At 50.1% G+C, this 24,150-nt stretch overlaps 1 protein-coding gene across 16 annotated transcripts in view; it reads right to left on the reverse strand.

Moving 5' to 3' along the window:
• LOC118214077 (R3H domain-containing protein 1) overlaps nt 1–24,150 on the reverse strand; it is a 62,059-nt gene that overhangs the window by 22,285 nt on the left and 15,624 nt on the right. For 5 of the 16 annotated variants that reach the window (XM_035393567.1, XM_035393561.1, XM_035393564.1 and 2 more), the window contains exons 2-14: nt 13,150–13,364; nt 11,985–12,189; nt 10,705–10,740; nt 10,035–10,124; nt 7,571–7,703; nt 6,645–6,723; nt 6,325–6,384; nt 5,899–6,045; nt 5,596–5,704; nt 4,546–4,641; nt 4,210–4,292; nt 3,825–4,042; nt 921–1,196 (exon numbers count right to left, since the gene is read on the reverse strand). In XM_035393567.1, the coding sequence (XP_035249458.1) occupies nt 921–1,196; nt 3,825–4,042; nt 4,210–4,292; nt 4,546–4,641; nt 5,596–5,704; nt 5,899–6,045; nt 6,325–6,384; nt 6,645–6,723; nt 7,571–7,703; nt 10,035–10,124; nt 10,705–10,740; nt 11,985–12,149 (1,492 nt within the window). In that variant the 5' untranslated portion in view covers nt 12,150–12,189; nt 13,150–13,364. Of the gene's footprint in view, nt 1–920; nt 1,197–3,824; nt 4,043–4,209; nt 4,293–4,545; nt 4,642–5,595; nt 5,705–5,898; nt 6,046–6,324; nt 6,385–6,644; nt 6,724–7,570; nt 7,704–10,034; nt 10,125–10,704; nt 10,741–11,984; nt 12,190–13,149; nt 13,365–22,521; nt 22,697–24,150 lie in introns of those variants that run through there. The other 11 variants (XM_035393569.1, XM_035393566.1, XM_035393565.1 and 8 more) reach the window with 8 other exon arrangements.

Consider the following 24,150-nt stretch of genomic DNA (forward strand, 5'->3'; position numbering starts at 1 on the left):
GATTTAGCCATCCTAGCACTTAAGGTTATTGTGTTTTCGAGGACATTCGCTCCTGTCGGGGAAGGAACGCAATTCATATGCGAGCGGCAGCATCAGACAGCGCAAACGGTGTAAAATCCGTCTGTGTCAGGGCGCCTCTTCCCCCAGCTGTTTCGCACAGCAATCAGACAACAAAACAACTTAATAATCTGTCAACAAAAAAATGAGTCGACCGCATTCACACTCAAATGTATTCACATCACAAAAAACTGCACAACTGTGCCATTTCAGTCTCCCACAACTGTGATATCATAATTTCTGCTGCCCCCCCCCTCCCCCCAACACCAAAATAAAACTAACCCCATCACTTACTGTAATGCTGCACATAAGAAGCTGGAAAAAAAAAATCCAGTTTCTGAATCGTGTTAAAAAAACCTGTTAAGCATCCAAAGTCAGGGAAGAACACAGGGGAGAAATACGCAAAAAAACCCCAAAAAGACACACATACCAAGGCTGAGCAGGCCAACAGATACACAGTACACACACAGGACCTAGCCAGAGTGAGCCAGATACACAGTACACACACACACACACACACGTGACCTAGCCAGAGTGAGCCAGATACACAGTACACACACACACACACACACACACACACACACACACACGTGTGACCTAGCCAGAGTGAGCCAGATACACAGTACACACACACACACACACATACACACACACACGTGACCTAGCCAGAGTGAGCCAGATACACAGTACACACACACACACACAGGACCTAGCCAGAGCGAGCCAGATACACAGTACACACACACACACACACACACACACACGTGACCTAGCCAGAGTGAGCCAGATACACAGTACACACACACACACACACACACACACGTGTGACCTAGCCAGAGTGAGCCTAGTCAAAAGGTACCAACCTGTGTGTGGGTTGAGCAGAATACTGCCAGGCGGTATCCCTGTGACTTCCAACGGAAGCAAATAGTAGCTAGTGTTAGCGGTGGCGGCGGCGGCGGCGGCGGGGGACGGGCCGCCGCGGGGCCCCTCGTAGGGCGCGGAGCTACTAGCGCTGGCGGCGGGGTAGGCGGCGGCGGGCGGCCCGTGGCCGGGCTGGGTTAGAGCCGGGGCGGGGAGGGGCAGCTGGGAGCGCGAGAGCGAACCCGTGGACGACCCTACACTACTAGACGACTCGGAACCTGGGGAGGGAGCAACGAGAAGGTCTTTACCCACGGGCAGCGAGAGACACCATGCGCCTTATGCTAAATGGGGGGGGGGAGGCGGGGGGGACACCCTGCATGCTGGGGAGTGGGTGGGGGGTTATGGAGTTATGGTGCCAGGTAGCCAAGCAAAGCCACTTTCATTCCGTGGTGAATGGCAGCGCAGAGCCGGCGCGGCCTGAATTCATTGGCTACGAGCGGGACGACTGTTCTGGACGGCCAATCCCAGCGGAGCAAAGCTTCGGTCTACGCCTGCTGCACTGTAAACCAAATCGGTGCGCCGAGGTGACGAAGTCGGGCCAGAATCTGGACTTTGCTTGCGTTTGTGCAACCAAAGCGAGCTCACGTGACCGCTGAATTCAGACGTGCAGACGCGTTCAGAGGGAGAAACCGAAGGAACAAACAAAGATGGCCGCTCACGTTTCTGCTAGCGGTAGAAACTGATCACTTAAAACGACGGGGATGGACGAAAATAATCTGAATAATGTTGCCAAAAAAGATGGACGGATGTACAAGGGTATGCGAGGGGGGGGGGGGGGAGTGGGCGGAAGACGGAACACAAGCAGGACACACGACTGACGGAACCAAAAATGCGTCACACGTCCAAGCACGAAGTCGCCACGTGCCGAGCAACGGCCATCTTGTGCCATCGCACAATGGGGAGGGGCAAAGAAAAAAAGAACGACAAAAAAAAATAAAATAAAAATAAGAGAAACCCAAAAAAAAAACAAGATATCCCTGGGGGGGGGGGGGGGGCACTGGACACGGTGGAAATGGCATGAGCGCAAGTACAGATGGCAGTACTCAAACAAAGGCCCCCTGAACGATGCAGGCGGAGAGGAGGAAGCCCAGCGCCCGAGCAAAGGAAGTTCTGAACACTCCTCTCTCTCTCTCTCTCTGAACACTCCTCCCTCTCTGCCGCGTGTTCAGGGACGCTGAGCGAACGAGCACACACAGTGAAGCACTGCTTTCGACCTGCACCAACACCGACCCAGGAGCGCTGTGCACTCTGCAGAACGTCCACAGACTCGGGGTAACACGCGGTTACTCAACGTCAGACGAAGACCTGCGACAGTTAAAAAATGGCCCCAAAGGGCTTTGGTAAGAGTCCAGGACGGCAGCGAAGTGAAAGTGATCGTGATTTAAAGGCCCCCACTTATTTGCTACAGGTTGTATGAAATGCTTGGTCGCTCGCATGGTCTTAATGTGTCCCAATTAAGCAGGTAAAATATGATATGACGTCTGTAAAAACATGACATTTCACCACGCCCCCAACAAAAAAATCACATCACAAGACAAACTTTCCGGTTAGATGTAGCCCCAGATCTGACGTCGGTTCTGGATTACCATCAAAGCAGCTGATCGTTTTTGATCAGCATTTGATTTTCTGAGCAACGTTCACCTTCCTGTTCGGCGGGAATTCTCGGACAAATTGCCGCAGGTGCACCTGTTCAGATTCACAGATGAATCCAACGACCACACAAATCAAAACAAATGCATGTTTGATTTAGAGGATAATTACTTTGATGGGACTTTCTAAAAAATCTTTTCAGCTACATGTATAATCAACAGTAAGAGCCTGGATGTAACCTCTCAGTGTGCTTTACTCTCTAGCTAAGTAGCCTGGTATGCTACAGGTAAACCAGGTAAACTAGTTTGTGATTGCCCTCAACTTAAGGGTCCGACTCTGGCTTGAACATGTAGAGTTTCCAGCCATCCCTTCTAATATGGAGAAGAATAACATGTTGCACCCCTTATTGAATACGGAACACAGTTTGTTTCGTATTTCCCTACGCAAAGCTCCCTACACACAAACAGTCTTTCGCGATAGCGAGAATAGCATAATCATAAAAAATTCAAACCAGTTTCACATGAAGTAGTTGAGAGATGCAGAATCAGCGTGGCAGCAGGCAATGCTGCAAGCACTGCTCTACTGTCTGTGTGTGTGTTAGTGTGTCAGAGGCATCTAACTGTTCCTGTCAATCCTTCTACAGTGTGTGTAATGTGGGGTGTAATCCACTCAGCTGTTCCTATACAGTTCTGTGGTGTAATCCCTGTGAGAACCGTTCGGAAGCCATGTTCACTTTTACAACAGGAGTTGTGCGGGCAGGAGATGGGAGGGGCACTCCCGTCATTACCGGTCAGATAACCAATCAAGACAGAGCATGTGGGGAAAGAAAAAAAAACACATAAAAAAACAATGTGCAACACACACTTAAAAACGGCCAGCTCGAAAAGGAGAGACACACCGGATGAGTTTTTTTTGCAAAAAAAAATTCTGTAATTGTTCTTATTTTTAAAAAACCTAAAGAACATGTTTGATAGACCTTGTGGAAAAGATATAAAATAGCAGAAATCAGAATAATTGGGGACCTTTAAAACACAACCCATCACAGGATATGGCACAGCTATTCCGATAGGCAGCGGGACAGCGGAGGCCAGGCGTGCTGAAACAGGTGCTTCACTGTGGTGTTCAGAAAGCAGAATGCCTGGGGCTGCTTTTTCCATGTGCGCATGGGATTCGGTTTGGGGGTGGGTGGGGGGGTATGTGAGGGGTGCGGGGCGGGGTGCGGTGCGGGCGCGGGGGGGGGGGGAGGAGCCACTCGCCTGTCTTGGACAGCCTGCCCGTGCTCTTGCTGCTGGCGGAGCTGTCGCCGCGGATCAGCACCGAGATGCCGCTGAAGCTGCTGGCCTTGGTCATGGCGGGCTTCAGGTTCCGGTACGAGCTGTCCGAGTCCGTGCTGCTCCAGGGCCGCGGCTCCGAGCACTTGGGCTCGTTCTCCGAGCTGCTCTGCCGGCTGTTCGTGGACCGGCCGTCCTTCAGCCTGGCGACACGGTTTTAGCACGTTAGCTCGTTAGCACGTTTTCCCCCTCCTCTCCAGAACTTTTCGCCGACTTTTGGGCATCGGTGGGGAAAACGGCGCGACACACATCAGTGATATTCAAACACAGTCAAAAAAGTATTTTAACAAAAAAGAGTGCATGACAGTACTTAAAAATCTGCCGTCGCTGTTGCGTGCTGTTGGAAGCCTCGTCCTCCTGGATCCTCTTATCTAGCGGGAAAATGTCAGGACCCTGCAATAAAAAAAAAATAATAAAGTTATACATTCAATTATAACCTGTGCATGATGCTGACAACTCACAAAAATGCCAATCGCCTGAAATAAGAGTTCAGCAGCACTTTCATAATTCACAGATTCCCACTTGTGCAGGGTTTTCCCTGTAAGACATCTCAATACTTGGGTGATGCTGTAAGAGCTAAACCCAACAGTGATGCCCAAGTTTAGTCAGAGTTATCACTGGTGACTGCATTTAAGGGGAGCCTCACGTCCTGGGCGAAGATCCTCTCGCGGGCCCGCTGGTACTCCTCCTCCCGCTCCTCTATCGACTTGCTCCTGCGGTCGTCCTTCAGCCGCATCCGCATCTGAGAGACCAGGCGCCCCGTCCCGAAAAACAGCGGGGTTACTCACTCACCTGAGCGAGCCAAACACTGCTCCAAACACTCGGCCAAACATTTCTCCAAACACTCCTCCAAACACTTCACCAAACACTCCTCCAAACACTCCTCCAAACACTATCCAAACACTTCTCCAAACACTTCTCCAAACATTTCTCCAAACACTCCTCCAAACACTTCTCCAAACACTCCTCCAAACACTTCACCAAACACTATCCAAATATTTCTCCAAACACTTCTCCAAACACTCCTCCAAACACTCCTCCAAACACTCCTCCAAACACTCCTCCAAACACTTCACCAAACATTTCTCCAAAGACTCTCAAAACACTCCTCCAAACCCTTCTCTACAAACACTTTTCAAAACACTCTCCAAACACTTCACCAAACACTACAAACATTTATCCACACTCCTCCAAACACTTCTCCAAACACTCTCCAAACACTTCACCAAACTCTCCAAACATTCCTTCAAAAACTTCTCCAAACACTGCTCCAAACACACTCCTCCAAACACTTCTCATCACCAATCGCTGCCCCACTCTGATCAATTCCAAGTGACCCGACAGTAGGCTTTACCACAAGAGTTTCCAATCGTCAATAAAAAAATATTAAATCTGCTCAGTATCACTAAGAGAATCATGACCCATGATTAGTTTCAAACCAAATCCAAACTCCCAACCATGTTTATTAGAACTTGGATTCTGACCCAGGATCAGTATCTAGAGATAATAACATGTATAAAACATGTACATGTAGGGCTGCAAAATATTAACAACAAACTGGGCATTTTAAAGCACCTCAGTCATCATTTTCAAAAAAATGTATGTAATTTCTTTTGTCTCCTAAATTTGTGGACTTTCCAGCGACTCCCCAGTCTTTCTAGACTCCCTGATGCAAAGCGGGGTGGCGGACGCCTACCATGTTGTCATCTTTGTCCATGCTGGAGTTGTCCCTCTTGAGAATGTACCGTTTCTGGAAATCGTCCGTCTTGTCGTCCTTAATGTGCTCTGAGAACTTCTGATCCGGTCTGTGGGCGGGCGACAAGACGTTTCAATCATCTCCATTTTCCCCCACATAGAGCATTCACAGCATTACAGCATGGGGATAATAAAGCTACTCAAAATTCAGTCCACAGAAAGATGAGGCAACGGTGATTTGTTTTTAAAATGGAGCCGGCTCGGGGGCTGAATTTTGAGCGGGGCGGAAGGAGAGAGCGCTCACATTCTTGTATTGCTAGTTTTGTTGATGATGACAGACTTCCCGGACTGATCCACGTTGTGATCGAGCCCGAAGTAGGCGGCAACCCTGTGCAGCAGCATCCGGTGGTACGACGTCATGGGCGGGAACTTCCTCCTCTGGCTTCTGGGACAGTAATTAGAAGGACAGAACCATTTAAATTTACGCATTTACATGCGATATATCATATTTATATGCATATGAGATCACGGCCGGGGGCGATTCCATTTTCAATTTAAGTCAATTCGCCAAATTAAACTTTAATTCAATTCGTGAATTTAGAAAATCTCATACAGAACATAAACCCATTTTTAACTTTGATTCATGAAGTTATTTAACTGAAAATGGAACTGACCCTGAGCCCTGAAAGACACGGATGGCAAAATTCTGACGACGAAGGAATTCACTTACTCATTATTACTGATAAAATCGAGGATCTCCTGTTCCAGTTTCAGCAGCATCATTCTGTCCCTGAAATGACAAACGGTGCAATTCATTTACAGCCCGCCCATAAAGAACTGCAGCCCGACCCCCATTCTCACAGATTTCACACTGTGATTAATCGCATTTGTTGAAGTCCAGATAACATCTGCCAGGGTAGGTAAAGACAAAAAAAAAAAAAACTTTCCAAAAAGAGAATTAAATTGTCTTAGTAAATCATAAATGAAATGAATGAATGAAATATAATGATATAAATACTTATTTACAGTATTATATTTTATAGTACACACCTGGGGTTGTTTTTCAAAGTGTTAACTAGGAACTCATGGAGATCAATACCAGTAGAGTCTGTATATTCCTGACTGGAATCTGGAGGGGGGAAAAAGAAGCCATTTAAAAATATTTCAGTGTAGAAGGAGGTGTCACTCCAACATGTCTTCACACACTACAAGCACGGGGGAAAAGGATCAGCAGGTTTCACTCTAGCACTACAGCGCTGTTCTACCTGAGTCATGATCAGATCTGAAGGGTAAAGCCCCTTGAATCAGATCAGTGACCTTGGGTATTACAGTACTACATTACCCATAGTTCTCTCAGTCCCACGGGCCTAAGAGCTCACGCTCCAGTACTACATCCCCCACAACTCTCTCAATCCCATGGGCCTAGGAGCACATGCTCCAATACTACATCACCCACAACTTCCTCTGTCCCACGGGCCTAAGAGCACATGGTCCAAGACCACATCACCCACAACTCCCTCTGTACCACGGGCCTAAGAGCACATGCTCCAAGACCACATCACCCACAACCCATGGGCCTAAGAGCACATACTCCAGTACTACATCGCCCTCAACTCCCTCTGTCCCACGGGCCTAAGAGCACATGCTCCAGGACTACATCCCCCACAACTCCCTCTGTCCCACGGGCCTAAGAGCACATGCTCCAAGACCACATTACCCACAACCCATGGGCTTAAGAGCACATACTCCAGTACTACATCGCCCACAACTCCCTCTGTCCCACGAGCCTAAGAGCACATGCTCCAGGACTACATCCCCCACAACTCCCTCTGTCCCACGGGCCGAAGAGCACATGCTCCAGGACTACATCCCCCACAACTCCCTCTGTCCCACGGGCCGAAGAGCACACACTCCAGGACTACATCCCCCACAACTCCCTCTGTCCCACGGGCCTAAGAGCACAGACTCAGGCTCACCTCGAGACAGCATCTTGCGCGGCATTTTGTCAGTCTTCTCCAGCTTGTCAGCACTTTTCTCCTTCTCGTCCTCATTCTTCACAGCCTGATCTTCTTTGTCAAAGGACTGGGAGAGCTGGATCTGAATTTTATCCTGCAGAGGGGGGGGGGAATAAAAAGAAAGTGGTTTTGCTGTATTTTGTATTGTGAAAGGACATTTTACACAACGGATGAGAGACCGGTTGAATTCCCATCTATTTTAGCCAGCAGTCTCCTTCACTTGGTTCAAAGTTAATTAAAAGATATTAGAGGGGTTTACATGCTATGCAAAACAGGCCATATGCAGACCTAACATGGAGCTGTACAGTTTATCAACAGTAAGCTTCCTGGTCTCAAAAAACAGCATCATCAGAACCCTGTGCTTCCCATTAAAAAAAGCCTGTGAGCACAAACACTTTTGCAATTATTTTGAAAGGGTTACCACCCACCCCAATGATCAAACTGACTGCACAGCGGTTAAAATTTATATCTGAGACAAGATGAACAAAACACAATTCATTTTCAAAGCACTGTCCACCACTGGGGAAAAAAAACTCACTCAGAAGAAAAGCGTTTTTGTTCTTTTTTTAAAAAACGTCTTTGGCCCTGAACCAAAGGCCACCGCAAGTCTCGGGTCTTCAAAGCACGGCCGTGCTTTACACCCCTCCCTCCCCCCCTCCCTTGCACAATGTCTGGCTGCTTTTTTCGACAAATCGGACTTTCCCTTCCCCCACCATTTCTAAAACTCGGGAGACAACGTCGGCCTTCGGAAACCGAGCCGAGCGACATGCGAAGGCGGCGGGGGCCGAGCAGGTCAGGGGCGGCAGTGTAGTGTAGCGGGTAAGGAGCTGGTCTCGTAACATAAAGGTCACAGGTTCGATTCCCGGGTTGGACACGTTCTGCTGTTGTACCCTTGAGCAAGGTACTTAACCTGCACTGCTCCAGTACAAAGCCAGCTGTATAAATGGATGCAAACTATGTAGAAGTCGCTCTGGATAAGAGCGTGTGTTAAATGCCTGTGATGTAATGTAATGAGCGGGGAATCTCTTTCAGGGGCCCAAAGACACACGTGTGGAATGCTTTTCCTTTTACACCCTGCTACGGCCGCTCAGTCTTTCTTTCACAAGGTAAGGAATATCTAACCCTGCGCTTCTGAACTCCCCTTGATGTTTTCACGTACTGTATAGCCACCACTGCAAACACAGCTTGCTTCCCCCTTTGTCAAAATACATTTGTATTATTTTTTTGAACAAAAAAAAAAAAAACACAACGCTGTTCTAACACAGGGAATAAAATAAGAATGTCAAATGCGGCAGTGTTCTGTTTTAGTCTATTAAGACAATCTTTTTTCCTGTCAAACCCAGAGCTGCCTAGACTTGCAATAAGAAAAAAATAGTCAGCAAATATTTGTCTTTCAAAGACGGAGCACTACCTTTCCCAAAACTGGCGCATGTCGGTTATAAAACATACCCAGAATGCAATTTAATCTGTCCAAACCTTTCTAGAGCTGCCATGTTGAAAATGTGCTGTTTGGGTGTGATGGATGCATTTAATCACAGCGTGCCAAACACACAGTGACAGTTTGAAAGACACTGTGCGGAACGAGAGTGGAGGTAAAGCCGAATGAGTCGATGGAAGTGGCGCTCTCATTGGTTATCGGTCGCTGGGTGAAATGGCAGGCTCTCTGACTGGCTATTGGTCGCATGGTGAAATGGCAGGCGCTCTCATTGGTTATCGGTCGCTGGGTGAAATGGCAGGCTCTCTGACTGGCTATTGGTCGCATGGTGAAATGGCAGGCGCTCTCATTGGTTATCGGTCGCTGGGTGAAATGGCAGGCTCTCTCACTGGCTATTGGTCGCATGGTGAAATGGCAGGCGCTCTCATTGGTTATCGGTTGGTTGGTGATATGGCAGGCTCTCTCGCTGGCTATTGGTCGCTGGTTGAAATGGCAGGCTCTCTCGCTGGCTACTGGTTGCTGGGTGAAATGGCAGGCTCTCTCGCTGGCTACTGGTTGCTGGGTGAAATGGCAGGCGCTCTCACTGCCTACTGGTTGCTGGGTGAAATGGCAGGCGCTCTGACTGACTATTGGTCGCTGGGTGAAATGGCAGGCTCTCTCGCTGGCTATTGGTTGCTGGTTGAAATGGCAGGCGCTCTCGCTGGCTATTGGTCGCATGGTGAAATGGCAGGCGCTCTGACTGGCTATTGGTCGTTGGGTGAAATGGCAGGCGCTCTCATTGGTTATCGGTTGCTGGGTGACATGGCGGGCGCTCTCATTGGTTATCGGTCGCTGAGTGAAATGGCAGGCGCTCTGACTGGCTATTGGTCGTTGGGTGAAATGGCAGGCGCTCTCATTGGTTATCGGTCGCTGAGTGAAATGGCGGGCGCGCTGGCGTTAGTGCGATGGGCCAGGGCGGTGACTACGCGGCGGAGCATTCTGGGGGATTACCTGGTGTTCTCGTGGCGGGTCAGTAAAAGGGGGAGAGGAGGATTCTTCGCAAACGGCCAGGCTCCGAACTAACTTTAACTTTGCGTTAGACTGGGGGAGAGTACTGATGGTTAGAGAGAGTCATGTTCAATCAATGAAAAAAAAAAGTGCAGGTAAGAGCTTCACCACAAACCAAGAGCCACGGACACTTCCGCAAAAAGAAAAAAAGAAAAAACAAAGAAAAACCAAACCACGACTCAATCCCGTGCACTACAAGCAAAGCTGACGGACAATTTTCAGATCTCAAGATGGACGCCATCTTTTACTATCACTCTAAGGCCATTTGTCTTCATGCAGCTGCTTAAAGCACTGGCAATCGATCCTTAATTGGTGATTTGATATTTGATACTGCTCTTGAAAATCTGAAAATCATGACTAAACCAAAGTGTAAAACAATAAAAAAATGTAACTACTGCACATACACGCATTCCTTTCCAGTTCAAATGAAGCACTTCAGAAAATGTAAATGCCATTTGCAGTAAGATGCATACCATTACAGTTTATAAGAGACAAGATTAAATATTAATAATAAAACAACGGGTTCCATTATTATTAAAACAACTAGTGAATAGAAATAGCAAGGCACCATATCAAGCAAAAACATGATTCTAAACATGCTGCTTTACTGTACCTTCGACCTCTTTGCAGTTTGTCCGGACGTTTGCTGCTGCGCAGTAGGCAAGACAGAACAGACCATAAAAGACAGGTCTGCAGTACCGTGATGCCCGTCAGCGTTCAGACCAACTCTTACACAATCATCTACATCACTGACCACGGTGAAGAACACACACCAAAAACTTATCATTCCAGAAGCTGCAATAATCGTATTTATCTCATTTCCCCCCCCCCCCAAAACTTCAGTGGTTTTAAACTTAATTCAGAGTACAAATATTTAAAAGTAACAGTTAAACTATGAGTCTGAAACCATGGTTACCTAAACTGAGCGTGGGAGTCTATAAGCTTTAAGAACACGAGCCTGTGTGAGGTTTCGGGAGCTCACTGTACAGAGTGATGAGTTAAACCCGCACACATCTCTACATTGCAGTGGTGAATCTGTTGCACCCGTGTTTCTGAACTCTGGGATGTGGAGGAGGTGGGGGGGGGTGTGGCGGAGCGGTTACTCCCCCCCCCCCCCCCCTCACTCATCGCGACGCAGGAAGTTAGCGGTATGAGATCATCAGGCTGGGCCCCGGTTCCTCCTCCCCTCCCACTTTTATTACCCTGCTGATCGTCCTTCCCTCTGGGATGAGGCAAAATTTTCACAAAAATCCCCCAAACATTTCCAGAGAAAGGAACGTGGGCGAGTCCCAAAGAGTCGGGGGGGGCTCTTTCAAAAGACGTTCGGCAAATGGCGCAGCTACCGCGAAGTCTGCTGCTCGAGTCCAGAGACCGCCAGACAGGCTGGACCCGCGAACCTTTCGAGCAGACGTGAGACCCTCGCATCTAAGACTGAGAAAAGAGCGACGTGCGGCTTTCAAAAGGTTTCACCGTCTGCCTAGAAACCCCCTGTAGCACCTCCACCGCACACGCACACAGACACACCTGCACTCAATTACGGTCTACCACTTCCCTAGCCGAACGCTAACCCACACCTCCACCACACGCACACACACACACACACAGACACACGCACACACACGCACGCACACGCACACACACACGCACACACACACAGGCACACACACACGCGCACACACACGCACACGCAAACACACACGCACACACAGACACAGACACACACCTGAACTCAATTACGCTCTGCCACTTCCCTAGCTGAACGCTAATCCTACCACAGAAGAAGACTCTAGTGTAGAACTCCGGCGGCTGTGTTAGTGGGCTATCCACGCGGGTGTCACATGACCGAGCGGGCGGGCGAATGAGGCGGCGGGCGCCGGACGGGCCGTCGGTTACCTGCGCTTCGTTCTTGCCCTCGCTCTCGTCCTTCTCGGGCTCGGTTTGTTCCTGGCTCTCTGATTGGCTCAGGCCGTCTCTGGGCGCCGAGTCGGCCTCCTCCGTCTCCAGCCCTCTCATGGTCTCGTTTGTTTCCTTTACGGCGACAGTATCCGACATCCTCATCAGAGAAGGTTACTTGGAGCTTCTACCAAAAGCCTGGAACCTGGAGAAAGAGAGAGCGATCAGCACGGTGTGTTTCAAACGCAGACCGTGCTCCTCCAGAAGAGCCTACAGCAGCAGGACAGCTGAACAGAAGGAGAAATTATGAAACTCGGCACTGAAGTGAATTTCTCATAACTATCACTGGCTGGATGCAGACAGGAGACGTGTTTCTTACAACACAAAAAAAAAACACGTTAAACGTGAGCCTTCGGTTTTCCACAAGCCCGCCCGAGCTTAGCGGACAGCCTGCGCTAGTCCTGGAGCCCAGGGGACCGGCAGCACCTGGCACCACGGCCGTTTGCGAAACGCGGCGAAATGTACACAGACGTGCTAATTGGATCACAGCACGTCTGATGGGCCTGTTCACACGTTGCCCGTGCGCTGGAGAAACCGGAGAGTGTGAGCAGACCCAGGAGAGAAAATGCTTTCATTCTCCACTTTCTCTCGCCCCCCCCGTCCCCCCCACCGCGTTTCCATTAACCTCGACAAGCGCCGTCCTCTCCGCCACACGACGGATTCCACCGCGTCTCATCCCATTTCGGTCCTGCAGAAGTGTTCCCTGCGCTTCCAGCGACTGTGCTGAAATGCTTGGGGGTGAGGAGCATAAGGGGAGATGGACCTCAGTCTGGAGGCGAAACATGTTCTACCTGCGAGGGTATTTTGGTCCTGGGGCCTGGACCTGGACTTCTCATTTAAGCTCCCCCACTTCCCAAACGCTCCCTTCCCTCTGCCTTGGGGACGGCAGAGCCCCCCAACCCTCCCCTCCCCCCCCCCCCCCCCGTGCTCCTCCTGTAACACCTCCTCCAACACCTCCCCTCAGAACCTGTACAACCCTACGCAGCACATAGACTACTGCCCATCACACACCAGGACCAAACTCGGGCTTAGTTTGCTCTTAGTGTGGCCTAAGATCTGGAGCCTGCGATAACATACAGGTGATTTATCGTTTTGTGCTCATTACCCAATGTGCTTTGCGGCTCTGGGCCTGTGGCGGCGTCCCGCTGGTGAGGAAGAGGAGGAGCCTCGGGTCCCTCGGGGTGCTGTGGGCCGGGGTGCTGCTCGTGTTAGGCCTGCTGGACGCTCTGGGGAAGAGTCCCATGTCCCTGTCACCAGCACTGGCTCCAGGTCACAACAGCGCTGCCCCCCGACAAGCCAGTCATGCCCCTCAGAGACCTGCTGAGGGAAGGACAGAGGGGGGGGTCGTTAGGGTGTGCGCGGTCAGGTGGTCAGAGTGCGCGGTCGGGGGGGGGGGGGTGTTACAATATTCTTTTGCCATTCTGGCCAATAAAGAGTTGTCACAACAGGTTTCTTGTCACCCTGGACTACGTCTAGTGAGAGACATGTGACAGTGGGCCATGAACCTAGGGGTCAAAGTTCACTCCAGCCCAGGCCATTCAGCTGTTATAACGAAAGACGGTGTCATGAAAAATAAGTTCCTCCTTGTCATTATGACATCACAATTTAAAGGGAATGGGCACTTCATTCCGATGTGTTATCAGTTTAACACTACTAATTTGTTGGCTGTGAACACACTCCAATTTAAAATAGTTAGCTACCTACTTTGGGCTATATTTCATTAATGGAATCTATAATATTTATGGCAATCATAATTATAGCAACTACTTATCCAGCTACCAGACTGGACGCATTTAATCGTTTAACACACACACACATTTTATAAACACAAAGTTAGCACTGCTGTTATTTATTGTACTGCTTATATTTATTTGTACTGCTCAAAGTATATGGATAAAAAAAATTTTAAATTATAGTGACCAATAAGCAAACTCCCTTCTTTATCAGAACTGCATTCCCTGACTATAAAACCCGACCCTGACGCTCCAGGTCCCAGCTCCTTCCCCTGCCCTGCCTGGGGGGGCCACAGACCAGAGAACGGCAGGTCATTCATAATCCCCTCCTGCAGGACCCCCTGTCTGCCTCAAAGCACGGGAAAGCGCAGAGCTTCGCTCGTTACTCAGCACGGCACACGAAGGAAGCAGAGGCAGACGCTCAGCGCTTCCACAGAGCTCAATCAAACACGCAGGCTCTGGTGCCGGAATGCCAGGATGCACTCCTGCCATCAATAAAACCGCAGACACCAGAGGCAAACACAGCTGGAGAACTTTATTAAAAGAAGGACAGCATCCGCTCCACGAGCGCCACGTACGAGCCAAGGCTTTAAATCCAACCCCAGTGACGGCACACGTACCCAAATAAACGCTTGTGCGGCGGGGCTCTGAGCATAGCGTGTCTATGGTGCTAATGGAGCTAGCGCAGCACGCTAATGCAGTGTGCATTATTAACACTGCAGAGAGGCCCGGCTCACTGGCGTTTATCAGATCCCACTGCAGAGACGGGGATAGGGGTGTGTACCCTGCAGACACACACACACACACGCACGCACGCACGCACGCAGACATACACACACACACACACACACGTGCATGCACGCAGACATACACATGCAGACACACACACACGCACGCACGCAGACATACACGTGCAGATACATAGGCACAGACACAACATAGACACACAAACACAAAAGTCACAAACACACACACACACTGCCGCTGTCTCCTGCCCAGTCTGATCTTCACCCTACAGACTCATGCTGAGTGACCAAGAACTGTTCATCTACACTAAAACAGAGCACAAGATCTACTGGAATATAATTACACAAAGGAACTATGTACACACTAAAAATAAACAATAAGGTGCACGACATACACATTCCCTTTCAATGAAAATAATTCCACTTGGTTTGAAGGAATTTTTGATCGTGATCACAATTCTTCACTTTCACCTGCATATCGCACACCAGTACACTGTGAACATTTCACTCACGCGCCCCAAACCGTACAGATCAGGAAGCTAAACACAGGAGCGATCAAAACCAAAGTGGCATACCTGTGCTATGAACATGTCAGGGTCACCTTTTTACAGAAGGGAACGGACACCTTATCCTCACGAGAAAAGGACAACCCCAGGGGTTTAGAGAAGTCATATTCATCTCAGACAGTGCTATTCCTGCAACTCATTTCTCTAATCCAAGTTGCTAGCTACACAACGAGTGTACTTTCAATCATTAATACAGTGTGTTTTTTATTTGATCAAAGAGCTCGCTAGTAGTCTTCTTTCATTACTTATTGACTATGATTAGCTATGGTCTCGTGACAGGTAGCCGTTTTAGTGACACCGTATTGCCCTCTGCTGGATGCTTCTGACAATCTTCTGGGATAACAATCTTCCGAACATTTCTCCATATAGCCTGGTACTCTCTTTCTCATGGGAATGTTTCAGTTGTTGCTGAAATAAGGTGTCTATATTTAGGCATAGAAATATCGACATTATAGCGATGACTAATTACACGGTTCGGCTGGAGCGGTGTGCCAATTTTCATCCATCACAATGCTCTCGAGTGGCTCTCCCGCCTTTTCAAATGGAAATGCATGCCCATTCACAAGCGTCGACCTTAATTAGCTGCACTGCAGGTGCATTCCCCAGCATATCATGAGAAAAGACGGTGCGCTTGATTTGACCGAGCCAACAACGTTAGAGAGAATTCGAAAAAAGCCGAAAAAATTCAAATGCTTTTCATGAGGCGCATTTTTTGTCTCACACACGCACAAATCATTTCTGGTGGAAGTTAGTGATGATGTAATCTGCACTGGACCAAGCGGAGAGCCGTTAGTGCCCTACGCTGGGTCAGAGAGCCGTTAGCGCCCTACGCTGGGTCAGAGAGCCGTTAGTGCCCTACGCTGGGTCAGAGAGCTGTTAGTGTCCTACGCTGGGTCAGAGAGCTGTTAGCGCCCTACGCTGGGTCAGAGAGCTGTTAGTGCCCTACGCTGGGTCAGAGAGCGGATTGCGTCCTACGCTGGGTCAGAGAGCCGTTAGTGCCCTACGCTGGGTCAGAGAGCCGTTAGCGCCCTACGCTGGGTCAGAGAGCCGTTAGTGCTCTACGCTGGGTCAGAGAGCTGTTAGCGCCCTACGCTGGGTCAGAGAGCCGTTAGCCGTTAGCGCCCTACGCTGGGTCAGAGAGCCGTTAGCGCTCCACGCTGGATCAGAGAGCCGTTAGCGCCCTACGCTGGGTCAGAGAGCGGTTAGCGCCCTACGCTGGGTCAGAGAGCCGTTAGCGCCCTACGCTGGGTCAGAGAGCCGTTAGCCGTTAGCGCCCTACGCTGGGTCAGAGAGCCGTTAGCGCCCTACGCTGGATCAGAGAGCCGTTAGCGCCCTACGCTGGGTCAGAGAGCGGTTAGCGCCCTACGCTGGGTCAGAGAGCCGTTAGCGCCCTACGCTGGATCAGAGAGCCGTTAGCGCCCTACGCTGGGTCAGAGAGCGGTTAGCGCCCTACGCTGGATCAGAGAGCCGTTAGCGTCCTACGCTGGGTCAGAGAGCCGTTAGCGCCCTACGCTGGGTCAGAGAGCCGTTAGCGCCCTACGCTGGGTCAGAGAGCCGTTAGCGCCCTACGCTGGGTCAGAGAGCTGTTAGTGCCCTACGCTGGGTCAGAGAGCGGATTGCGTCCTACGCTGGGTCAGAGAGCCGTTAGTGCCCTACGCTGGGTCAGAGAGCCGTTAGCGCCCTACGCTGGGTCAGAGAGCCGTTAGTGCTCTACGCTGGGTCAGAGAGCTGTTAGCGCCCTACGCTGGGTCAGAGAGCCGTTAGCCGTTAGCGCCCTACGCTGGGTCAGAGAGCCGTTAGCGCTCCACGCTGGATCAGAGAGCCGTTAGCGCCCTACGCTGGGTCAGAGAGCGGTTAGCGCCCTACGCTGGGTCAGAGAGCCGTTAGCGCCCTACGCTGGGTCAGAGAGCCGTTAGCCGTTAGCGCCCTACGCTGGGTCAGAGAGCCGTTAGCGCCCTACGCTGGGTCAGAGAGCCGTTAGCGCCCTACGCTGGGTCAGAGAGCGGTTAGCGCCCTACGCTGGGTCAGAGAGCCATTAGCGCCCTACGCTGGGTCAGAGAGCCGTTAGCGTCCTACGCTGGGTCAGAGAGCCGTTAACGTCCTACGCTGGGTCAGAGAGCCGTTAGCGTCCTACGCTGGGTCAGAGAGCCGTTAACGTCCTACGCTGGGTCAGAGAGCCGTTAGCGCCCTACGCTGGGTCAGAGAGCGGTTAGTGCCCTACGCTGGGTCAGAGAGCCGTTAGCGCCCTACGCTGGGTCAGAGAGCCGTGAGCGCCCTACGCTGGGTCAGAGAGCCGTTAGCCGTTAGCGCCCTACGCTGGGTCAGAGAGCGGTTAGCGTCCTATGCTGGGTCAGAGAGCCGTTAGCCGTTAGCGCCCTACGCTGGGTCAGAGAGCCGTTAGCGCCCTACGCTGGGTCAGAGAGCCGTTAGCGTCCTACGCTGGGTCAGAGAGCCGTTAGCGTCCTACGCTGGGTCAGAGAGCCGTTAGCGTCCTACGCTGGGTCAGAGAGCTGTTAGCGCCCTACGCTGGGTCAGAGAGCCGTGCGGCGCAGTGACTCTTTCAGGGCCCCTCCCACGGCCGCGCGGTTAATCGTGTGAAATCTGCGGCGGGGTCGGAGAGCCGGCCGGCTGCGCCGTGGCGGTAATCGTATGCATGCTTCTCCGCCGCTAAGCGAACCACTCAAGCGTAATTACGTTCTCAAACGGAGGAGAAAATGGCCACTCTGGAATGCACAAGAGCCGCTTTTCAGGTCCCGGTGTGGGGCGAGCGAGGCCGCCCACGCCCGACGCCCGCTTCCTGAAGCTGCCCTTTCCCGCCCACGCCTCCGCGCCGCGGAACATTCACTCGCTCTCTGGCAGGAGGACCGCCAGGGACCAGAAACCCTTTCCCCTGCGGCAGACAAGAGGGGCTCCAGCGAGGACACCTGGGAAAGGTCAGAGCCACCGTGGAGGTCTCTACCCGTACACCTGTGCAGTTTCCTGTTCACCATGGTGATCTCAATACATACCCCTTTCCGGTTTCCTGTTCTCCATGGCGACCTCTACGTGCACAGCTGTGCGGTTTCCTACTCACCATGGCGATCTCGACGTGTACACCTGTGCGGTTTCCTGCTCACCATGGCGATCTCTACCTGTACACCTGTGCGGTTTCCTGCTCACCATGGCGATCTCTACCTGTACACCTGTGCGGTTTCCTGCTCACCATGGCGATCTCTACGTGTACACCTGTGCGGTTTCCTGCTCACCATGGCGATCTGTATGTGTACACCTGTGCGGTTTCCTGCTCACCATGGCGATCTCTACGTGTACACCTGTACGGTTTCCTGCTCACCATGGCGATCTCGACGTGTACACCTGTGCGGTTTCCTGCTCACCATGGCGATCTCTACGTGTACACCTGTGCGGTGTCCTGCTCACCATGGCGATCTCTACGTGTACACCTGTGCGGTAGCTGGCTCACGGTCCAGCACCACTCTCTGGATTTCACACCAATCCACTTTCCTCAAATTGTGAGGTTACTTTTCTACATCCTTTCGACTTGGACTTCACAAAGAACGCCCCATACCCCCTCTCACCCCTCGCCAAATTTTGTTACCTCTAGGAGACATCGTGGAAGGAAGCGGGCACTGCAATCGCCCTCTGTCTGGCTCCGAAAACCACGTCGCTCTCAGATTTATGTCCCAGAGTTTCCGGGGAGACAGGGCCGCTCGGCCTGAGACTCCAGGACATAAATCCGAGAGCGGCGTGGTTTTGGAGCCGGACAGAGGGTGATCTAAGCCACACGCTCCCTACCCAACGTTTCCTCTCTCACAGCTCCACGCGACAGAGCCGCAAGGCGCCGAGGCTGCTGTACGTACCGAACAGCTGTAAGCTAGGCCCAGTGCCCCCGGATCCATGTTCACCGTTAATTAGCCAGTGCGCACGCACGCAGGCTCGAGAGATAACACATCTGGCGTTCCAGCGCCCTCACTTCCTCTCCGTGAAGAACCGCCGTCGCGCCCGAGCGACTTAACAGGAGCGACCGTGTACTGGATCGACCTCTCGCATCGATAATCCATACGCAAACGCGGGATAAGTTATCATCATCACCCCCCTCCCACCCCCCCGCCCCGTTTAAGTGCTACAGTACCGTCGGCACAGAAGTAAATCTGGCCGAGCCGCTGCTGGCCATGAATCCTTCAAGATACAAATAAGATACCCGCGGCCGTGTCCGCCCGCGACCGTGCAGCGTCGCCGCGCTATCGATTCTTGTCAGGCCTGAACAAATAATTGGCTTGCGCTACCCGGGCTCCGGCGAACGAAAGGCAAAGATTTATTACTCGGCACGTTCATCCATTACAAGAGTTTAACAGGTGACAGAGACGCGCTTGTCTGGCCGTGACACCGTAATCATTTCCCACTTTGGCTCACGCCTTGTTATTCTGGGGCAATTAAAGGAGCAAACGCCCTCTTCCAGAACACATTTTTTTCCCCAAGTGTTAGCATTAAAATACTAATAGTATTAAGAAGTACTTTTAAAAATGTTAGCCAAACGTTAGCTTTTTTTGCGTGCGGTCCTTAGACAGTGTTATTCAGCCCAAACTCACGCACTGTTCCTTAAACCCGCAACCCACGTTCATCAATCCTCCCCAAAGTTTAAATTGATTTTTAGGCTGTTATCGCATTTGCTATTACATTTGTTTGCTAGTGTGAAATTATTTCTTCTACATATGGGAAAAGGACTTATTCCCAAAATAATTACAACCAAATCCTTTTAAACAAACAGCTATGCGACATTAGCGGAATTAGCAATGAGAAAGCCGTGCATGAGACAGAAGAAACATACCAAGATGTGGCAAGAGGACACCATTTTAATTAAACTCAGATCATAATTCATCACGATTCCCCCAGCGAAGAAACAGCATGATCTGCATTAATTATCTCTGTGATCTGTGGACCAGATACAGTGGGGAGAAGAGGCTAAAATAAAGTGCATTAAGTAGCTTAGTCCCCATCCGTGAGGAGCCGGCTGTTATTATTTTACAGCTAATTATAATTATGAATGACTGACAGATGGTAGCCGTTAGAACAGAACGCAGATAGCGGCGCTTCTAATGGTCTTGGGTTGACACAGTGCGGAACGTGCCGAAAGAGTTCGTTTTCAAAGCGATTCTTGGTGTATCGCATCTGGTGCCTGGAACATCTGCCACACGCCGCAAAGTTCAGCACCTTCTGCAGACAGTGATGGAGCGGGAAAGCGTGCTGTGGGGCTATGTTCTCCACAATGTGCACAGGAGCCGATTTCAAAATCATTTCCAACGCTACATTCTAAATGCTATATTAGAAATTGCGAATTATAAGGAATTGAACGCTTCAGGGAAGCACCCCGTTTGGGTTAAACGAAAGTGAAATGAGGGAACCAGAGAGGGGGGATGCAAAGGTTGAGGTCAAGATGAAGAATAAATTTACGCGCGGCGCTCATCCCCGCAGGCTCCTGCGCGCTGAATTGTTGTCCGATAAGGAAAATTTCCTGTCGGGGTCATTACCTCCACTCAAACGCTCGCACTGCAGAATCGGAGCCTAATTGCCTTCACGAGACCATAATTCCCTGCCTTTCTTTCCATCCAAATGTAATTTGCGTCGTTCCGCGGTTGCATCAAGCGCGCTCCACTGCATGCTTCTCTCGCGCTCGCAGCGGGACTGCTCTTCAGCCTCGCGCTGATCATTAAGGTTTAGTAAAATGCGCATTACAAAAAAATGCGATGCGATCAAGATCCATCACTTCAGCCCGATGGATCTGACTGGCAATCAGACGCGTCTGAGTACCGCTTCACTTCGAAATTAATTATTTAAAAACGGCATTTACGGCGTGCTGTAACAATCTTGCGTGGCTGTAAAAACAGGCAGTTTATGCACTTAGGGAACAGACAGCAGCTTATGTGCCTGTTTTTTATTGGGCGAGAGGCTGGGTAAAGACCTACTTTAACCTTGTCCTACTTTCGAGGGCTTGATTGCCCTATTTGCAAAAATCTAATTAATGATTCCGGGAAACAATATTGCCTGAACACAGCCGGCAATGCACAGCAAATTACTCCACGCTGCGTCCTTAGCGCGAAGATTATTTGCTAATGGTCCCCCAAGGTATGTTCAGAGAACAGGAGTCGATGCAATTACGGACAAATTATTAGCAAATATATGAAGGTCTAGCAGAGCAGGCGTGATATACGGTCCCACATAGACCATCAGCGAGGAGCCATTGCAGTCGCATTTGCTGAGACACCTGTAAAACGGAAATAAAACTGCTGACCGGAACAGCGACAGCCAAACACAACTGCAGCTCCTTACTGGATTATTAGCGCTAATTAGCCCATAAACAACAAAAGGAAGTCGGGATACCGAGGGAGCGTGGATCAGTGAGGAAACCGTGCTCGGCTGCAGAACCGTGTGCAATTTAACGGTGTAAAGAAAAAGGGAGCTCAGCACTGTGACACATGATGACCTGTCATCAATCTTCATAGGTGTTTCATAGAACATGACTCAAAAAAAAAAAAAAACAGTTACTGCTGTAGCTCCCAAACCTCTTTCCAGTGGCTGTCAGGGTTCTTTGGAAACACTGCTTGCACAAAACTGACTGAAATAGAAAAGAAAAAAAAAACTATTTAAATGAAAGCATACCATATTTTGCTGAAATATGAATAAGTGCGTTTGCTCTTCTTTTTAATAATGTGCACGTGGACAGCTCTGACCCGTCGTGCACCAAACACACACGTAACATACAAGACGCACAACGTGTATGACAATAAACACAGTAAATATATGCAGAAAACCGACCAGGACACATTTTCCCCCCGACAGACACCCAATAGAGACATCACACAAACTACAGCGGGCTGTAGGTGCCACCACCCCCCCTCCAGTTTTGGAGCTGGTGAATTTCAAGAGCGATGGAGTGACTGCAGTCATTCAGAGCACATGCTGGAAATTTCATCAGCATCTGTGCAGGGAGGACCGCTCTGCCAGATTTCACCACTACGCATTCTTAACCTGAACACGAGGTAATTCACAAACCCACAGCAAATAATAATGTTTATGTGAGAACTAATGGACCGCGGCCAGACGATGGCTGAATGCCAAATTGCGCAAATCCCCTTTTAAAAGAAATGCACAATCCGCCGTGCCTTTACAACTCAGCCTCTCCTTTTCCCGGAAAAAACAAAAAACAAAAAAAAAAAAACTTTAAAACGCGTAAGCTCGAGGTGCTCAATTGACCACGCTCTTAAGCGCTTCTATTCAGCCCTGCCGTTTAACGTTATGCGCAGCAGCGTGACGGATGACAGAAACAACTGGACTCGCGAGTCTGCTCGCCCGTGTGCTGCAAGAAAACGGGCTAGCGAATACAACCGATCCACGCGCGCGCTACCAACCGCTCTGTCCGCGAGAGGGGGCAACGTACCTGCCACATAGTAGCCTTCATTATGTCCATTGGTTAGAGGTTTAGTTTCCATAGTATCAGAGGCGGCATTGGCTGAGGACGCGGCCGCTCCGACGGCAGCCTCTTTGTGGCGCATGCTCGTCTGAGCCTACCTGCCGGAGCCCATCGTCAAGGCACTCGCCGGAGCCTCGGAGACAGAGCCAAATCAACAGCTGGGCTCCGTGATGTCAGCGGCGGCTCAGCCACTCACAGCGCGCCATGCTGGTCGCACCGCATCAGCGACTAAATTGAGCTCTTCATTAGCGATTCAGCAGCCCTGCCGCCCGGAGAGAGAGGGAGTGAGGTGAGGGGGGGGGGGGGGGGGGTGAGGAAGGGAGCTGTTAAAGCAGACCCCCCCTCCCTCCTCTCCTCCATTCCTATGCGGGAGGGCGGACAGCGAGCACGACCCCCCAACGCAGGGCAACGCGGCGCACGGAAAAGGAATCAGCACAGGGGGGGTATGGTCGGTGCTGCACTGGCGCTGGGGGGGGGGGGGTCTGCAGTGGATGACCAGGGCTGTTTTAAAGTAGGTGATTCACAGTGCTATAACACACACTCAAAAACAATGCCTGAAGAGAATTGTGCCTAAAATGATTTGGCTCTGCTAGCAGTGAACCTTGAAACTTCGGTTAACAGCCGTTTTTTTGTTCCACACAGAAATCAGCCCCTCAGTTTCACAAGATGAAAAGAAATGAAAAAATTAAATGTGAAGTGACTGCGCAGTGCATTCTTTGAAATGTGAAGGATTTACAAATTTACAAAGGCCAAGAAAAGATAAAGCAATGCATCTGCAATCTAGTTTAGTAACATCAGTAACAAAGAATACAACGGTTACATTCACATTAACCTGATATGACCTTTGTCGGTGCATGAAAATCAAAGGAAATTTTACATTTTTAATAATGCCTTGCTCTGGATGTTATTACTTTTTGAACAGATATCAAGATTTGCTGAAATTACAAGGATGAGGATCTGAAAATTTGTACGACTATCTGCAATTTCTGTCGTGCGGCCAACGTTGGTGAAATTCTCTACAACGCATCTCTTTTAATTAAAGGAACGGACTAAACAAGCCACACAGAATGGAGGTTTTAAAGATTGTATAAACTAGATGAGGAGATTAAACAGGGGGGTAATCTACTGATCTATAAACAAACAAGCACAGAACCGTCCAGACCAACGGCGCAACTCACTTCCGCAGACACATTTTAGCTGGCACCGCCTGCGCATGCGTCCTACTAAACGAAGCACCACCTGCGCATGCATCCCACAAAACGTCCCTCAAAGGTCGTCTGTGAGTGACTGAGTGAGTGAGTGACCACATTTTGTCTTGCATAGCCCACGGGAAAAATAAATAAATAAATACTACAACTATTCCTTTAAGAACTTTTAAAAGACAAGACGTTATCAAAAGTCATTATCAAAACCATAATTCTGTGAACAGGGATCTGCATTCCACAAAATTGGCCTTTTTATGGGATTAATCTTTTGGAAATATGACATATAGAGACAAGACAGAAAGATTTGTATATAGGCCTATGTGTGGAAGGCAGGAACACACATATAAACACACAGCCAGATGCTATATGGCTATAAATAAATCTAGGCTAT

This window comes from Anguilla anguilla, chromosome 15 (genome assembly GCF_013347855.1).
Source record: "Anguilla anguilla isolate fAngAng1 chromosome 15, fAngAng1.pri, whole genome shotgun sequence".
NCBI classification, from domain to species: Eukaryota; Metazoa; Chordata; class Actinopteri; order Anguilliformes; family Anguillidae; genus Anguilla; species Anguilla anguilla.